Source organism: Pleurodeles waltl, chromosome 3_1 (assembly GCF_031143425.1).
Source record: "Pleurodeles waltl isolate 20211129_DDA chromosome 3_1, aPleWal1.hap1.20221129, whole genome shotgun sequence".
NCBI lineage: Eukaryota > Metazoa > Chordata > Amphibia > Caudata > Salamandridae > Pleurodeles > Pleurodeles waltl.
Window position 1 is genome coordinate 421,388,072 of NC_090440.1, and position 17,371 is coordinate 421,405,442.

At 43.5% G+C, this 17,371-nt stretch overlaps 1 protein-coding gene across 1 annotated transcript; it reads left to right on the forward strand.

The window, feature by feature from the left end:
* The first annotated feature begins 752 nt into the window (after nucleotides 1–752).
* Nucleotides 753–5,254, forward strand: LOC138283212 (mesoderm posterior protein 2-like). The gene is made up of 2 exons (XM_069221257.1): nucleotides 753–1,639; nucleotides 4,733–5,254. The coding sequence occupies exons 1-2, from the start codon at nucleotides 761–763 to the stop codon at nucleotides 4,874–4,876; spliced, it is 1,023 nt and encodes a 340-aa protein (XP_069077358.1). The 5' UTR covers nucleotides 753–760; the 3' UTR covers nucleotides 4,877–5,254.
* Nucleotides 5,255–17,371: the final 12,117 nt, after the last annotated feature.

Below are 17,371 nucleotides of genomic sequence, written 5' to 3' on the forward strand. Positions count from 1 at the left end.
CGTACTGTTTAGAGCACTGAAATAGAAAACAGGTCATTATTAAAATGAAAATTATCTTTATATGAAAGGGATGGAAAGTTAAATTCGGTGGTTTTAGGGCGAGAGGGTTGTATCTTATAAATATAATTAATAAAGTTTGTCCTGTATACAAGTGGGACCTGCCTGTGGTACTGAATACCGAGCCTGATGAAGTCATTTAAATATATTAGCTATGTATTAGAATGACCTACTACGCGGCTTCAAGCTTAACAGCATTCCTCCAGTTCAGGCCTAGGGGGTCTACAGTAATATGCGGCCCCACAGACCCTGCATTTAAGAGAGGACGATAAATCCAGATTATTCCCATATCCTGTATACCATAGAAAAAAAACTATAATTTCTTGAAAAAATAATTGGTCAAACATAATTCGATAAATTTAAAACTAACTGTCCTTCGGTGCCTACGTAGTGGTCAGAAAAGGAGAGTATGAAACAGTATGTAACACGTTTATATGAATTGTTCCCACCGCACTTTAAGAGACTAATGCAGCATCAATTACAGTAGCAAAAGGGTCAGAATTCACACCTTTGCAAATGGGCTTCACTGACTTTCCCAGAGACCCCCTGCTCTAGGCAGATTCTGGCGGGCTGCAGATTTAACACCTCCACAGGCCTGGGAAGCGACTTTTTCACACCTCGGCCCTCTGGATAAAGCCTGACGGGCCTCTGCTCCCTGGAACCTCTCCGCAGATTTACTCTGACCGTCTACGGAACTGACTCCATGGCCAGCTCCCCAGTCCAGCTCCTGGCCCCGGAGTACCCGTTGCCCCTAGAGTACCCCCTTCTCTCAGAATGTACTGGCGCCGCCTCAGACTCCCACTCGTCCACATCCTCCCCGGGGTCGTACACCTGGTCTCCGGTCGAAGAACTGCCGAACTTTTCCACTAAAGTCTTCCGCAGTTGTTTCCAGCAGCAGGTGTTCAACGTGCCTCCTGGGCAGGCGACGAGGCAAAACTTTCCCGCCAGTAGAAAGGAAAAGTGCCGAGTGGTCGGCACCCAGAGGCACAGTGCCAGCGAGAGAGAGAAGCTGAGGATGCGGAACCTGTCCAAAGCTGTTCAGAACCTGAGGAAGTACCTGCCCCCTTCAGTGGTGCCTGCCGGACAGAACCTGACAAAGATAGAAACACTGAGACTCGCCATCCGCTACATCTCCCACCTGTCAGATCTACTGGGCCTCAGCGAGGAGGCCTTGGCCCAGCAAAGACAGGAGGAACTTCGGGAATACAACTTGCGCATGAAGCGACAGGACTGCTTCCAGGCACTGAGGCAAAGCCCCCCTCAGCCTTCCTCAGCTGCAGAGGAACATTCTACATTCTATGTTTCCTCTCCTGAATGCACCATTTCAAGCGCATCTCCAACCCAGCCGTGTTGTCAAGTCAAGGATGATAGGTCTTGGCTTTGTTCTCCTGACTGCTGCGAAGAAAGAACCCCTCCAGTGCACCAAGGTGCCCAGTACCCGCACGCAGAGTCCTGGTTGGCACCAACTTCTTCCTGTGTAATGCGTAACGCCCCCATGCAGCAAGATACTGGCTTCACGTACTCTGACAGTTGGCTGACGTCATCCTTGTGCTCGAAGCTGGCACATTTCTACCATTGCCAGGTAAGCAATTGTCATTAATTCCTGAAGAATGCGTCTCTTTACTCACATAATTACAAAACAAAACATTAAATATTTTTTTTTTTTGTGTCTATCATTGAATAGAATTGTTTTATTACTAGCGACTTTGTGAATCTCATAATAAGGAGCAGGGGTCCCTTACTCCGAGAGTCACAATGTGAAGAAATAAAGTGGAATTCCAAGATCACGGGCTGTTTGACGCCAGAAAATGTATACTATACGGGAACAACATGGTTTTAAAATGGGCATTTATACTAATAGATTTGTTTCCTTCAGAAAGTTAAACTTAACGAATCGAAAATGTGGGAAGGCTCAGTTTGATGCTGTGTGCTTTTTTTAATTCTGTGGCTAGTGAAACCCTTCTGCTGTTTTAGAGAAATTGATTCCTTTTAGGGTATCCCGGCATGGTCAAGAATTCATAATGTGTATTAGAACAGAATTTTTTTTACACAATCTAAAGTCTGCCTTTAGCCACGCGTGTACATCGAGGCAGCTGCCATAGAACGTATATATGCAAGCCAACGGTGGGTTCCTGCCTTTACAATGACTGGTGCTTATTTCAGGGGCAAACATTGCTTCTAAAACTACCAAAGAATATTTATAAAATGTCAATGAGAAAAATAAACAGAAATATTCATTTAGAGGAAAATGTGTTGAGGCTCCCAGCCCACCATAAACCTCCTATCTGGTAGCAGGGCTAATGAGGGAGATGTAGGTACCACCCTAATAATTGTACAGATTGTGCTAATATTTAATTGTTAAGCAACCTAACTATTTGAAGTCTTTTGGGGCGGTACAAGATGTTTGAATAACCCTAGTCAACAAAACTGAGGCCCATGAAAGACTGAGTCGACAGCATTTGGAATCCATAATCTGCTGAAAGCAAGCAGATACATTTACCATTTGGTGGTGACTGGTTACCACATGTAGGAACCATGAGAGGGAAGAAAGTGATAAAATGTTTCGTGGAAAACCGCTATAGTCTATGAAACATGGAAACGTTCATGCCCCAGAGAAGGCGCTCAATCAGGTTGCAGTCAATACCAGAAAAGACAGAGGGCCTGATTCTAACTTTGGAGGACGGTGTTAAACCATCCCAAAAGTGGCGGATATACCACCTACCGTATTACGAGTTCCATAGGATATAATGGACTCGTAATACGGTAGGTGGTATATCCGCCACTTTTGGGACGGTTTAACACCGTCCTCCAAAGTTAGAATCAGGCCCAGAGTGTGTTTCTAAGTCAACGGTTAAGGGTCACAAATACACAAGATGTTTAATTTGATATGGGCTATGGGCTGTTAACAAATAGACAATCTTGCCGCATCTGTAGAAACCGGAAGGATCTTGGGACCAAATCTACATCTTATATTTCTCTTGAGAATCCTAACGAATATTTCACATACTGCATTGTATAGGTTTAAGTCAGTGCTTGAAATTGAAAAATAGAAGTAAAGGTACTCTGTACCAGAGTACCTGCTTGTTTCTGAGAAGTGCCAGTACTCTCCAATTAAAAGTATTATGTTTTTCTAGAGAAGTGCAGGTACTCTCCTTTCCAAATAAAAAAGTGCTGGTACTCAGTACCGGACAGTACTGGCCCATTTAAATCACTGGTTTAATTTCAAAGTGAAATGTTGCCAGTTAGTTGTTCGAATATTGCATTCCATATCCTGCTGTTTATCTGTTCCTCAATAAAGGCCTTCCAGGTAGATTGAAAATTATATTGTTTAATATACAAGGATCTTAACATGTTTTCTACCCCAGAATGCAACTCGAGGGGTGCGGGGGCGGGGTGTAGAATGCCATGAAAGGTGTTGCAGTACGCCTGGAGATGTCACTGACTTCTACAGAAAACAATGCTAAAGATCCGATGAATGAGGTAATTAATGCATGCGTCCATAGGCCACTTATATATGTTGTGCATCTATAAAAACTTCATTTTTGTACTCGGTCTTCTTGCCACTTGTGTCAAGTTATTTTATGCATGGTAGAATAACAACATGTTGAATGGAAATACAAAATCAAGATAGGCATCGGCAACACCAGTGGGTTTGTGTTTAATTACCTGATGCGAGCAATGTTAGTACATTAGAGTGAGACACACAGGCGGTAACCAGCAGGAGAGGACAGAGAAGACTATAGCTGTAAAGCATACCTTCATGCAGATCAATGCAGTCACTCAAGTGGCAGTGGCGGAATAATCCCAAACAGACAAAAACCTTGGGTGCCAGATGAATGCTTTTTTAGGCGAGCCACCATGTGATTGACAAAGTCTCAAGCAAATGTCTAAAGGAGACTAGTCAAAAAAGCCAATGGCTGAAAAGGGTGGACCCAATGCCCACTCCATTACATTGTTAGCTATAGGTCTGTTTGATAGCTGTGATGTTAAAAAGCAGAGCTAACAAAAGGCGTTTGCTTTTGAAAAGTTGGATGATTTCTACCGGAAATAAAAATATATTTTAAGAACAGTAATTACTCTGTAGCCTCTTTTTCTCACATTTAATACCATTAGTGCTTCCGAGAGTACTGAATATTATGACCTGAGACAACATGGCATCCCAATAAGGTTAATACAGTAAAGAAAAGTTGGATGATTTCTACCAGAAATAAAAATATATTTTAAGAAGAGTAATTACTCTGTAGCCTCTTTTTCTTACATTTAATACCATTAGTGCTTCTGAGAGTACTGAATATTATGACCTGAAACAACATGGCATTCCAATAAGGTTAATACAGTAAAAAAATAATACTTGAGGAAGTGGACAGTAGCAGATAGAGATCAAGGAAGCCCCACACTGCAGTGCCAACGCCATTAATGAGTATGTCAGGTTATTAGCCTCTGTATGGGTCATTTCTGCCATTAAAAACAGATTATTTTATGTTATTATTTCCATTCTGTTTCAAGATGGTTTGTGGTTGCATTTGAGGATCCTTTCCTTTATAGATTTGCTCAAAATGTGCTGATACACTTGTTGACATATGATGCATACATCGTAAATTTCTTTTTACAACATTCTGCACAATGGCATGTTACTAAACATATTAAATTAATCCTGTCTTAATCGTATTCACAGATGGACACCTCGTCCTCCTTGGATCCACCACCAAGTGCCCATTCGACCCCGAAGCACCATGATCCTTCCCAAGTGGTGAAGACCCCTAGAAGGAGCTCTGCAAACAGCATGTTGGCAAGCTTGAGCATATCGTGCTTACAATGACACTATGAACTTGAATGAATGTATTGATTCACACCATAGGAAAATACAGGCCTCTGCTGTAACATGGCCAGCCTTGAATTACCTCTCAGTTCAGCATGCCCTATTGAGTGTTTGTTGTGAATTGTGGACATTTTAAAGTATTTATGAAAAGCAGAATATGATGAGAATCCTTTATATCCGCCAATTTAAAAGTACTTCATTATCTTTCACTTGACAGGGAATTTAGATAATGTATACAAAGGTGGGTTAGTCTTTTAGCTTCCTTGTCCGGAGCGAATTAAACATCGAAAATGATGCTCTGTATAGCAGCAAGCTTCTCACGTTTCGACTGCATCAACCATTCTATGCCACATTTGTGGAGTATCTGAGTGGGAGGACCCTTAGGAAATAGAAACATTAGTAGAATTCGCCATTGTTAATCGTTCAGGGGTTTTCTCTGTTATCTCACTTGTAAAGATACATTTGTCATTGTTATTTAAGTGATAATTATTTTTGTTTTAATAAGATCTGCAGAGATAAAATGGAAGTAATAGCTATTCATGAAGTACTAAAGATATTACATATAAATCAGCAGTAAATTATGAAGAACACACTGTCATACACCCCAAGACTGGCTTAAACAGCTAATTTCAGCCATGTTTTTAGAACTGCATTTACAACCCTAGACTCTAAACATTGAGTGAAATTTCAATCTGCATAACAGTGGGAGCAATTCTTTTGTAAAATGTGAGTGATCTGGCCAAACATAGCACACAAATCTCTACTAGGTAAGTGTATAGCAGTACACGAAGCTGAAACGCATATATACATAGCCATTGACACATAGCCAATAACAAGTTGACGCTGGCCCTGCACAAATAAACCAGAAATCTGTGTCTATTGTAACCCAATAATGAAACAAGCTTGGACAAACAAGTCAAGTGTAGAACCATTTGTGAATGGCAGCCTAAGCGTGTACTGCTCACCCAGCAGTGGTGTCACTGACAAGCCTGGGCAGGTATAGTAAACTAAAAGTAACACACACTGGGTAGAGCACTCTATAACAAATAAAAGGTTTAAGGACCTATCTAGAGTTTGGCCAACATGATACTCCATCAAAAACTTGATGGAAGTCCCGTCCGCTGTATTACAAGCATATTATAGCCTATGGCATTTGTAATACGGCTTGCGAGATATCCTCACGCTTTCATGAAGTATCTCATCTGCCAATCTTTAAATAAGTCCCTACTTCTTTTACGATGGGGTAATCTGTATTCTAAAATGGGCAAAATCCTCAGAAGCAGTACTCTTTTCAGTTTCCTATGCTTCTTTATTTTGGTAAGTGCCAGCCCTTCCCCGAAGGATTGCTACATTTGTAGTAAAACAATAGTGAAAACCCTTGGAAGTGCCAACCTATGCTATTTTTCATATCTGTGTACCATTTTTTCTGTCATGTTATTGAAACACTATGTGGTTGCAATGAGCGATCATTAACCCATGATTGTTCAGTGGTGCTCTGAGGCAACTGCCTGGTCATCAATGACATACACGTTGCAGTCTGCATTATCTGCCCCCCACACACCTCCTACGCAGAGGCCCACAGCTGCTTCATCTGCCCCCAGACTGTTAGTTACTTCAGCACCATAAGTGAAACTGCATTATGGAGCCCTATTGCACAACGTGGCATCCACAATAAAAATCCAAGGAACTGTGTGCTTGCTGCTAATGGCTGCATGACAAAAGTAACGTGTGACGGTTTAGCAACAGCTTATAAAACATTGTTTGTAATTTATTTTCTGTACAGTTATGTACTACATCTTGAAGTAGGCTTCTTTTTGTTTGTCGCCTTGCATTTTTCTGAATGCAAAGATTTCTTTGTTTTATTAAAGCATATATATTTTTTATAAGAGACTGGTTGTATGTTGACACTAATTATTAGCTTTGTTCCATAGTTTGGAGTGTGCTCTTCATACTTATTGACTTGAGTAGATATTTGTGTGCTCAAACATAACCTATTCTTCCCATGAGTCTAGAGACTCTTCATTTTAGAGTTTAAGAAAAAACTGGAAAAAATACCAGAAATAATGAATTATCATTCCATAACACAAGAAAACTTTAATATTTACACTATCAGACAAAACCTTTCCATTTCAGACTTGCAAAAACACATGCAAGCCACTTCCTAGAGGGAGTACTACCCACCATACATCTTAGCCCACAGGGGCTGCAAGCATCAAAAAACACTTGTCATTTAAAAAATGAATTAGGGTTCATTTAGAGTTTGACGGATGGTATACTCTGTCACAGCAAGGAAGACATCCCATCCTCCTTATTAAAAGGGCCATAGACTGTAATGCACTTGTAATTAGCCATGTGCGTAATTCGCATGATATGCTTTTTCATAATTACATGAGGTTACAGCATAACTATGCAGAATTACCTGTAATTAAGTAAAATGTTACTCCGTCATTTCATGCTGCTTTTTCGTGAGAAATGCCTCCTTATATGAAATAAAAGCACAGCGAGCAATAGCCATTTGTGTTCTGTTGTTCCCATGTGTTTGCAGTAAAATTTTACCACAAATTTCACATTCACAGGAAACGTATACAGCAATAGGCATGTAATTATGTAAAGTAGCATATAGTATAATTTTGGGAATTTGGCCTAAGAAGCATAACGCAAAATTCTAGAAAATACTCTATGCCAACATAATTAAAATTTCACCCATGTCTATTTGTAATAGAGTGGACGAGACATCCGCCTCATTTGTGATGGAGTATCCCCTCCACAAAACTCTAAATACATCCCTTAGTCTCTTTGGGCAACCCTTGAGGGATATGGAATGTAACAAATTCATTCTTTCATTCTTGGATGGCAATAACCAATTCAGAAGATTAATTGTTCCGGAGTAAATTCATGCTCTGCCACACGTACATACTATGAAAGCAAACTTGGATGTTCATTGCATCAAAGGCCATGCTTCTCTAGCATATTTGCACCAAGACCTTAATGTAGCTTGCTCCTATCATAAAGGAATGTGGCTTGAAATGATCTTGGCAATTGTTGTCACTACAGGCCCAATATACACAGTTTTGTGAATTGGAAGCAAGATAGTGATGTGACATCCCCTTGTATATATCGCTCAGTAGCACCATTTGAAGGGCACACAACCGTGAATACTTTGACCATAGCCACTGGACAGCATGACGGGCTGGGTGAGGGATGAATATGCAGACCAATTAACACTAGACGCCGTATTAGTCAGCTTTCGGGTGAGGTAGTGTGATGATGAGCTGAGAGCTACCCCTTTTTTGTTAAAATTGCCCATTTGGAGTGGTAAGTCTTAGATTTCCCTACTAATCCCATAACACAAAATGCCATTGAAAAGCCAATGAATACATTGACTTAGGCGAAATGGCTCCTTGCTCTTTGAATAAACGTCTGGGAACTGTGCTTACCTGAATCACCTTCTCTCCACTGAGAGTCCTCCTCACTACCGAGGAAGACTGCCAAAGGTTCCAGCCCTGCTTGTGAATCATGAAATTTGGAACACAATCAGTTGCCCACACTGTCCTTGTGAAGATAGAGATGACAAGCAAGCGACCATTGTAAAACGTACTGAACGTCCCACTGAATTAATTTAAACTTTGTAAGCTATGCATGAATCTAAGGAAATGAGTACATCAAACCAGTGGCTTATAGAAACGAACAATAAGCCCCAAATGCTCTCTCATTATTTTAAAACCGATATTGTCATGGTCAAATGTGGAAGGACTGGTCACCAAGCTTTCCCAGCTCCTCTCGGAAAGTAGCAGTGACTTGCACAGGAATTCCCACATCTTAAATTGAAAGAAAAGATAAAGAACATTTTTTATTACACCTGGCATTTGCATCGGTTTAAATATGATGTTCCTTTCAAGCATATCAAAAGCAAGCACTTCTGCAAACTCAGTACGAACCTACTTAGGGGTTACGGGCGATTAAAATTCTTCACTGCAATATTAGTTTAAAAGAACACAACTTTTTACAACAAATATATACACGAAATGGATAAAGCCTTAACAATCGAGGACAGCTCTCAAAAGGAAATGCTCCCAAACAAAGCAGACTCACACCAATCTTTATACACCATTGCAAGCGCTAATCCATACCTACAATCATGCTGAAACATGCGCATATGTAAACAGGGCAATTTTTCAATTGGAAGAAATTAGGGCTTGGCCTTTGAGAGCAACTGACCAATTTACACCTGTAGCTGATTTACTGTTACTTTTGCAGCTTGAAGGCCAGGCTTTACACATTCAGGAAAATACCGCACTATTTCATTGACAACATTTCAAAGGCAAGAAATACAAGGAACGAAGGAGGCCCCTGTATTTATTCTGTCACCAAAGGCAGTTCCGTAACTATCCACAGTGTAGCAGCTACTGTGGCAGCAGGACACGAGTTCATAGAGGCCAAGTGAACCTTCAATTTCCCTGAGTGCACTAGAGCCCTGGCAGTCTTGTCACGCCATTAACAGAAACGCCTCAATTATTTACATGGCTGTCAAGTAGTTACAATGCTGCAGCACACTCGACTGAACCAACCAGTACAAGTATGAAAGAGAAATTGTCCAGATAATAAGGGGCATATTTATACTCCGTTTGCGCCGAATTTGCGTCGTTTTTTTCGACGCAAATTTTACGCAAAACTAACTCCATATTTATACTTTGGCGTTAGACGCGTCTAGCGCCAAAGTTCATGGAGTTTGCGTCATTTTTTTGCGTGAACACCTTCCTTGCGTTAATGATATGCAAGGGAGGCGTTCCTGTCTTAAAAAATGACTCCCAGGCATGTGCGTGGTATTTATACTCCCGGGCTAAAATGACGCCCGGGAGTGGGCGGGGCAAAAAAACCCGCATTTGCGCCGGATTTTAACGCCTGGGTCAGGGCAGGCGTTAAGGGACCTGTGGGCTCAGAATGAGCCCAGAGGTGCCCTCCCATGCCCCCAGGGACACCCCTGCCACCCTTGCCCACCCCAGGAGGAAAAAAACGACGCAAATTCGGCGCAAACGCAGTATAAATATGCCCCTTAGGGCCATATGTACGAGCACATTTTCCCATTGACACAGAATGGGAAAAACCCTTTGCTACATCTGGCTCTAAATCCTGCGTATTGAGAATAGCTCGCCCAAGGCCTGATAAAATACCCTTCCCATTTAAGATAGAACTCTCACATTGAAAACGAAACAACCTGAGGTCATCTGTATGTACAGGCATCTAGCAAATTGAGTTTTTATGTCTATCTTAATCAATTCTGCCCCCATTGTTAAAGGTCTCAACATTTTAGGCCTTGAGTAAAAGAAGCATTTCAAATCAATCATCATAGACGATCAATGCTATTAATATCTGACATTTCCTTGAAAGAGAACTGTGAGAAACTGAACTATTTTTAAGGAGGGAGATTCTACTGACTTTAAAAATATTGTATGTTTAATAACGTTCATTGAAAAACACCTTGATCAACTTCTGGTACCTATGACACAAGCCTCAGGATTTTCTCAGAGAAATGTGCAATTGGTTCAAACAATAACAGACAGCAGTAAGGTGGAGAAACAATGCAATGAAGTCCAGAACCTAATTTCGAAAATTAAAGTAAAAAGGTTTTACATTGGAATTTAGGGCCTGAGTTATAGTTTGGGAGATGGGGTTACTCCGTCTGCCGTATTACGATTACATTTTATCCTATTGACATCGTAATAAGGCAGATGGGATATCCATCACATTTATGATGGAGTAACAATCCTCCAAACTCTAACTCAGGCCCATAGTCTTTTTTTCTGGAAATCAAACTGCTCCAGTGGTGAAAGTCAAGATGCTGAAGTTCGCAAGCATGGCTGAAAGTCAAAAAAGTTGAACCCGTTCTCCCACTAAAGCTATCAGTTTTGGCATCAGAAGATTCAAGCAGAACAAGATTGGATTCTGTAGCCATGGTTGCTTCATCTTTGTCCTAGCCCCAAGTCCTGCATTTAACCCCCATATTAAGAGATCCCAGCCAGGTAGGCTGGGATATCTATGCTTTCAGTGGAGCCACCACTGCTGCAACTCCGCTGAAGATGCTGATTCCTTTGAGGATGGGTGTCATATTTGATACACCTGCTTGGCAAAGGTTTCTTGAAAATGAACATTTGTTTTCAGAAAAAAAAACAATGGCTGGTGAGCAGAAAGATTTTTGCATGCATGGATAGCCTTTTGTGCGTTTCTCCTACCTAGAACCTCCATGTCTCACATAACAATCCCTGGTAGAGACAATGAGTAATGGTTCCCCACCCTTAATTGGACGGAGCCTTAATTGGTTTTCTAGTCTCCTAGGTTTAAGCCCACATAGGGTAGGACACTACTGCAAAGACTTGTAGATTGAATTTTAGTCTAGCATTAATTTTGATTCCAAAGCATTTTACAGAAGGATATGGATCAGGACAAGGGCCCAGGAGGTCTGAAGGCCAGGAAACAGACATCCAGGGAAAGTTGTATTTCCCAATAACAAGGATGTCTGTTTTGTCAAAGCTGATCTTCAACCATTTGGAGGACATCCATCATCTACTGTTAATAAGACATTTTGGTAGAGAAGACAAAGGAGAATCATTTTTTGACACTAATAAGCTGAGTGTCATCAGCATAGGGGCAAATCATACATCATGACCTCCTAATACTAGATAGAACAGGTTTTACACAGATATTAAAAACCGCCGATCATGGTGGCCGCGATCTAGACTAGCTCCACATAGCCAACCGTAATCCAACAACATCCGCCTAACATACATCAGTGGACACTTCAGTAAATTGAAAATTTTCATCCCCCCTGGTCGTTCATCGCAATGAGAGGTAACTTCGCTGCATTGGGCACCCCTGAATGGCTGAGTACAAGATGGCAGATCGAGGCACTCGGGTGTGGCAGTGCAGACTCTGAATAGGCCACACCAAGAGAAGTGGCATCTCTGTGGGAACGGTTGATGTCGGGAGCTCAGAGGCTTGTGGGAAGGAGTCGTCAAACATTGTGGTGTTTGGGGGCAGCCTAGTGTGGCCGGTGAGATCCGGAGTGTGCTGGCACAAGAGATAGACCACACAAAGTGCAAGTCTACGTCCAAGGGCAGATAGCCAATCAAACCTGGACAATGTCAGATGGCTCCCTTAGCCAGCACTCGGGTGACGGAGTGGTGGCACCACCCAGGCCAGGCATTGGAGACTGCTGGGGCCCTGGGAGACATTTGTGATGTTTCAGGTGCACTTGGCTCATCGGGCAGTGAAGTTACTGACTAAATGCGCTTGAGGCTCACTGAACAGATCCATTAGCACCGGCAGCCACAATGTGCTGCGGGATGAGTAAGCTGCAGTGAAGGGATGCCCCTGGTTCATTGAGTGCCCTTTAGCCATGGAGGGGGAGGACAAGACACCTTGCTGAAGCTGCTGACTACGATCATTGGGGTCCCTGGAGCCAATATAATGGAGGCCAGTGTGAAAAGCTCCTATTAAAAGTGATGCCCAACCATCCCAGCATTAGTACTAATCAGGAACAGATGGGGGAGATGGTAGGTTATCTCATACCATATTGGGTGAGGAATAGCAAAAGATGATCTGGCCCTGACCTAAAAGGGGCCCACTGCTGGGGATCAAACCATGAAGGTTTGCCTCCAAAGCTGCAGCACAATACTGTCAGTGGTAGGGTGGTTGCCCCAGCTCAGTGCCAGATCTTGGAACACAAGATCTTGGAACACAGACCCCATTCGGGGGTACCACAGAAGGTGGGAGTTCCCGTTGAAGAGACAGCTAAGCCTGGTCTTGGTGCGGTTTGTGACAAGCTGGTCCCCCATCTCATTCATGCTTATCCATTTTTATCACATCATCCACATCATGATTTAGTGACCAAGGTACATCACAGTGCCATTTGAACGACGGTGCTGACTGCTCGTGCTGCCTCCCTGGAGGGGGACCAGTCAGGTTTGTAGGGGGCACCACAGATATATATATCTTGTTATGGACTGCACCTAGATCTTCCCCCACACCATGGCTAAAGACAAGCTACCACTCCATGTCAAGCAAAGCACCATGGATAAATATACCCAGCCAGGGGCCCTATCACAGAAAGGGCACACTTTCTCTGTTTGCGCCACAGCACACCTCAAGTGAAAAATGGAGAAGCTGTTTTAAAGCCACTCCGTCTTTCACTGTGCAGGCAGCAACCCATCTGCACTTTTAGGGGGATTAAAGATCCACTTGCAGGCGGCTGCAGTAAGTGAGAGCATCTGCCTGCAAGGGGAAGTTTGGAGGGTCCATAGGAACCCCTTTCCTCTCTGCAGAGAGCTGTCATCAGGGGGCGCCTGACAGTGCACCTCCAGGCAGCTTCATTGCCTCTGCACCCACATCTATAACATGGTGCAGATGCAAAGGGATTCCCTCATTTGCATCGGGCCACCCCCCCCATGCAAATGAGGGAGAATACTCTAGTGATAGTGCTGGTGCTATGTGTGTGCCAGTGCTTTCTGTATTGCAGAAGGGACTGCACAAGCATCTGTGGCCCTTTCTGTCATTTCAATGTGCCCCAGTGGCGTGCAAAGTGGGCGCACATCCATTTGAACCCCCGGGGAACTTTCCAGAATATGGCTCTAGGTGCACTCAAGAGGAACAGATAAGGGACAATGCAACCCTATTGCCAGTCATTATCCCCATGGCAAAAGTGGGGGTAGTCAGCTCTGAGGTTACACTACTACTCCAAGACCTACAAAATGCAGCTGAGCAGATCACGGAGACAGAGACCAGGGTCTCGGGGATAGAAAATTCAGTCACCTCCCTGCAAAAATAGGTGTCTAAACTTACCTCCATAACTAAGGAACTGGCAGCAAGAGTGGACGATGTGGAGGGGAGAGCATGACACAATAACTTGCACTTCATTTGCTTTCCTGAAGGATGCACAGGTTCATTGATGGAGCGGCTTTTGGTTCAATGGCTGCGGGCATTGCTGCCCCTAGAACCTCTCTCCTCGTTCTTTGTGATTGAGCGGGCACACCATGCTTTGACACTCAACTCTCCTCCTGGTGCCTGTTCCAGACAGATCATTACAAACTTGTTGAATAATATGGAAATATATGCTATCCTCAAATATGCCAGAGCTCATGCAAACATATTGTACCAATCACACACTATCATGGTCTTTCCGGACCACACCAGGTTGGTACAGCAGCAGCATCAATCCTTCCAGGCCGCTAAACAATGCCTCTTTGAATTGAGTATCCAATACATGCTTCTATACCTGGCAAAACTTAATGTGATATACCAATTTCAAACACATTTCTTTGAATCTCCAAAAGAGGTATTTCAAGGAACAGATGAAAGAATCCCAGTTAAACCCTACACACCTCCACATATGGACTCAAACTCTTCTAAAAGCGACAAATGGAATAAAGCTAAGAAAACCCCAGCTAAAAGACATCCCAGGCCCTGCTTGTCCTGGAGGAACTCCACGTGTTCTGCAGATGCTCAGGCTACTAAAGGGGACTCCCTGGCATCTCAGTTATCATGGGTGGGATCCCTTGGATGATGATGGAGGATGTGGCATCCTATTTGAAGCATACACAGACTTTGACACTATCAGTTTAGTGAGTGGCTGCAGGGGGACCAACGAGAAGCTGCTTGTCCCTCTAGATAGGTAAAAGCAGTGGGGGATCCATTGGAGCAGGCCTGAATGGGCCCCTGGTTGGGGCTCACCAATGGTCTGCCCCATGATGGATACTTCCAGGTTTTGAAGCATAGGGTTGGGGGAAATATGGGTACATCACAATAACTGCTGTTGTTTTTCACAGAATCATTATAATGTTTTATGTACTTTTTATTATGAGTGCCTCACATTATTCTGCCAACCCAATACTCGCTCTTCTGCACACCCTTCACGGAGATAAGGTACCAGGAACCAGACATGAATACCCCAATTCAAACGAGTCTTGAAGAACATCTCAAGTGATCTTGTGGAATGTAAATGGGATACTTGACAAAGTAAAAAGAGGAGCAGTCCTGAAACAGATTAAGAGGGTGGGAGCAGATGTCTTACCCCTGCAGGAGACTCACCTGGCTGGCAATAAAGTCCTCTTTCTGGCCAGATGGGGCTACATACAAGCTTATCATGCAGGGTTTACTTGAGGCTCCAGTGACACAGGTATACTGATTAGACAGATGGTGCCCTTCAAACACATTAAGACATGGAGAGACAGACAGGGCAGGTACACAGCCTTCACAGGTACACTTTACATAGAATCTATTATATGGATAAGGGTATTTGCCCCATCTCCCATGAATCACTCCTTTATTACACTTCTGATGGGACTATGGGGCGAAATACCAGATGGGCTCATTGTGTTGGGGGGGGATTGAAATGGAGTTGAGGATGCAGCATTGGATAGATGATGCTCACAGGGACCACCACCTGAAAGTGGGATACCATATGTATCCTCCTTCATGTCAGTGCTGGGTCTAGCCGTTTGGAGAATGAACCATGGCAGATGCAGCCGTTATGCTGTCACAATTCCGCTATGTGGAAATAGTGGTCTTTCTAAAACCGAGCCGTCTGCCTGGTGACCTCGCCTCTTATTGCCCAGTCTCCCCTCTAAACATGGAGGTCATGATGCTTGTGAAAACTCTGGTGAATAGGCTCGTAAAACACATTTCAGATCTAGTTCACCCTGATCTATACAGGTTTATGCCCCTCTGGGCGGCCCGTCATTATATCCGTTGACTATATAATGCCCTGGTGCTGGCAGATAAGCTGGAGGAACCAGTGGCTTTTGATTCTTTGAATTGGGAATACCTGTTCCTCCTCCTCCGGTGCCACAGCTTTGGTCCCAGGGTCATTTCGAACATCCAATTATTATACACCGACCTAACAGCCTCAGTGAGGGTGGCGGGGGTACAGTCAGACAAATTCCTAATCCAAAGGCGGACACAACAGGGTTGTCCCCTAACCCCCCTACTATTTACCTGTGCCATAGAGCCACTGGCCATGTGGGTGAGGATGGACGCTCAGGTACAGGGCTTTGACTGGGAGAGGGAATACTGGATAAGATAGCACTCTATGCAGATGCAGATGATGTCCTCTTCTTTCTTAGGTAATGGGACCCAGGCTATTACAGGCTTATACATGAACAAACTAAAGTCCACTGTACTCACGGTGGGAACATGCCCTCCGAGACTGGGGTGGGCAGCAGGGCTGACGATTGTCATAGACAGGTTTAGATATTTGGGTGTTTTCTTATCCCTAGATGAGAAGATAGCTTGGCGCGCCAATCTGGAACCCTCATTTGATCATCTCGGGATGATGTAAAAGTTTGGTCGGCCCTCCCACTGTCTTTAATGGGCCAATCAGTCTCTACCCAAATTCCTCTACCAGCTACAAAAATTCCCATTTGAAATCCCAAGCCAGTGATTCCATAAACTAAATTCTGTCCTTACCTCTTTCTTTTGGGAAGGGGTTACCCTTTGTGTGGCTCTCAGCAAATGTTTCCAATCCACCCATTGTGGAGGTATTGCTGCAGCAGATGTTGAGTCTTACTATGTAGCTGCCCACATTTTGATCAAAACCAAATGGTGGTATGACACACAGGGAGATCTGGCCTGTGCGCTCAACAGAAGAGCGATGGGTGGTACCCTACTTTTTGTGTATCTTTATGGTGGGAGTCTGGTCAGTGAACTCCCCATCCGCCCGGGCGACGAAGATGGTGTTTTCACTATGGTACTCCACACAGAGGCGTATGAAATGGTGGAGTAGATTAACAGAGCAGACTCCACTGTGAAAGGGTACATGCATCTAAAGGTGGCAACATTTCCTGGATTGCGGAAATGGAATCTCATTGTGATTTCCACCTTTGAGGACATAATGCAGGGTACAGTTCTCAAATCATTCCAGATGTCTCAGGAAGAACATGAGTTCCATAGGAGTCAATTTCATAGATATCTCCAACTTTGCCATGCATTGATCCCCTACATAATAACATTGTCAGATCTTCCAGAATGTAATCCCTTGGAGGCGAAAAAATACCAACCTGATGGGTTTGGAGTCCTTAATGTTGCCTGAGAGGCAGATGTGGGAGAGCTAGAAAACAACGACTGGACAGAATTTCTGGGCAGTCCAAGGGAAGAAGCTATAGTTCCCCGACTTTGGCTGATTCAGTTAAAATAAATCCATAGGGTCTATCTCACACATCATCGGCTTTGGCGCATGGGGGTGATAGCCTCACCCTCCTATATTTATTGTAGAGTAGAAAATAGCATGTCTATACACACGGTGTAGAGTTGCCCGGAGGCGGGGAGCTACCACATGCCTGGGCGGGGTCCTATTGTGGCAGATTCCCCTAGATCCAAAGGTAGTTCTTTTACACATTATGGAAAACCTAGGTGGTGGTCAATACAAACGATCTCTCCTCTATTTGGGCCTGACGATTGCTAAGGGGGAAATAGCCAGAAAATGAAAGGCAGTAGCCCCTCCGTCGT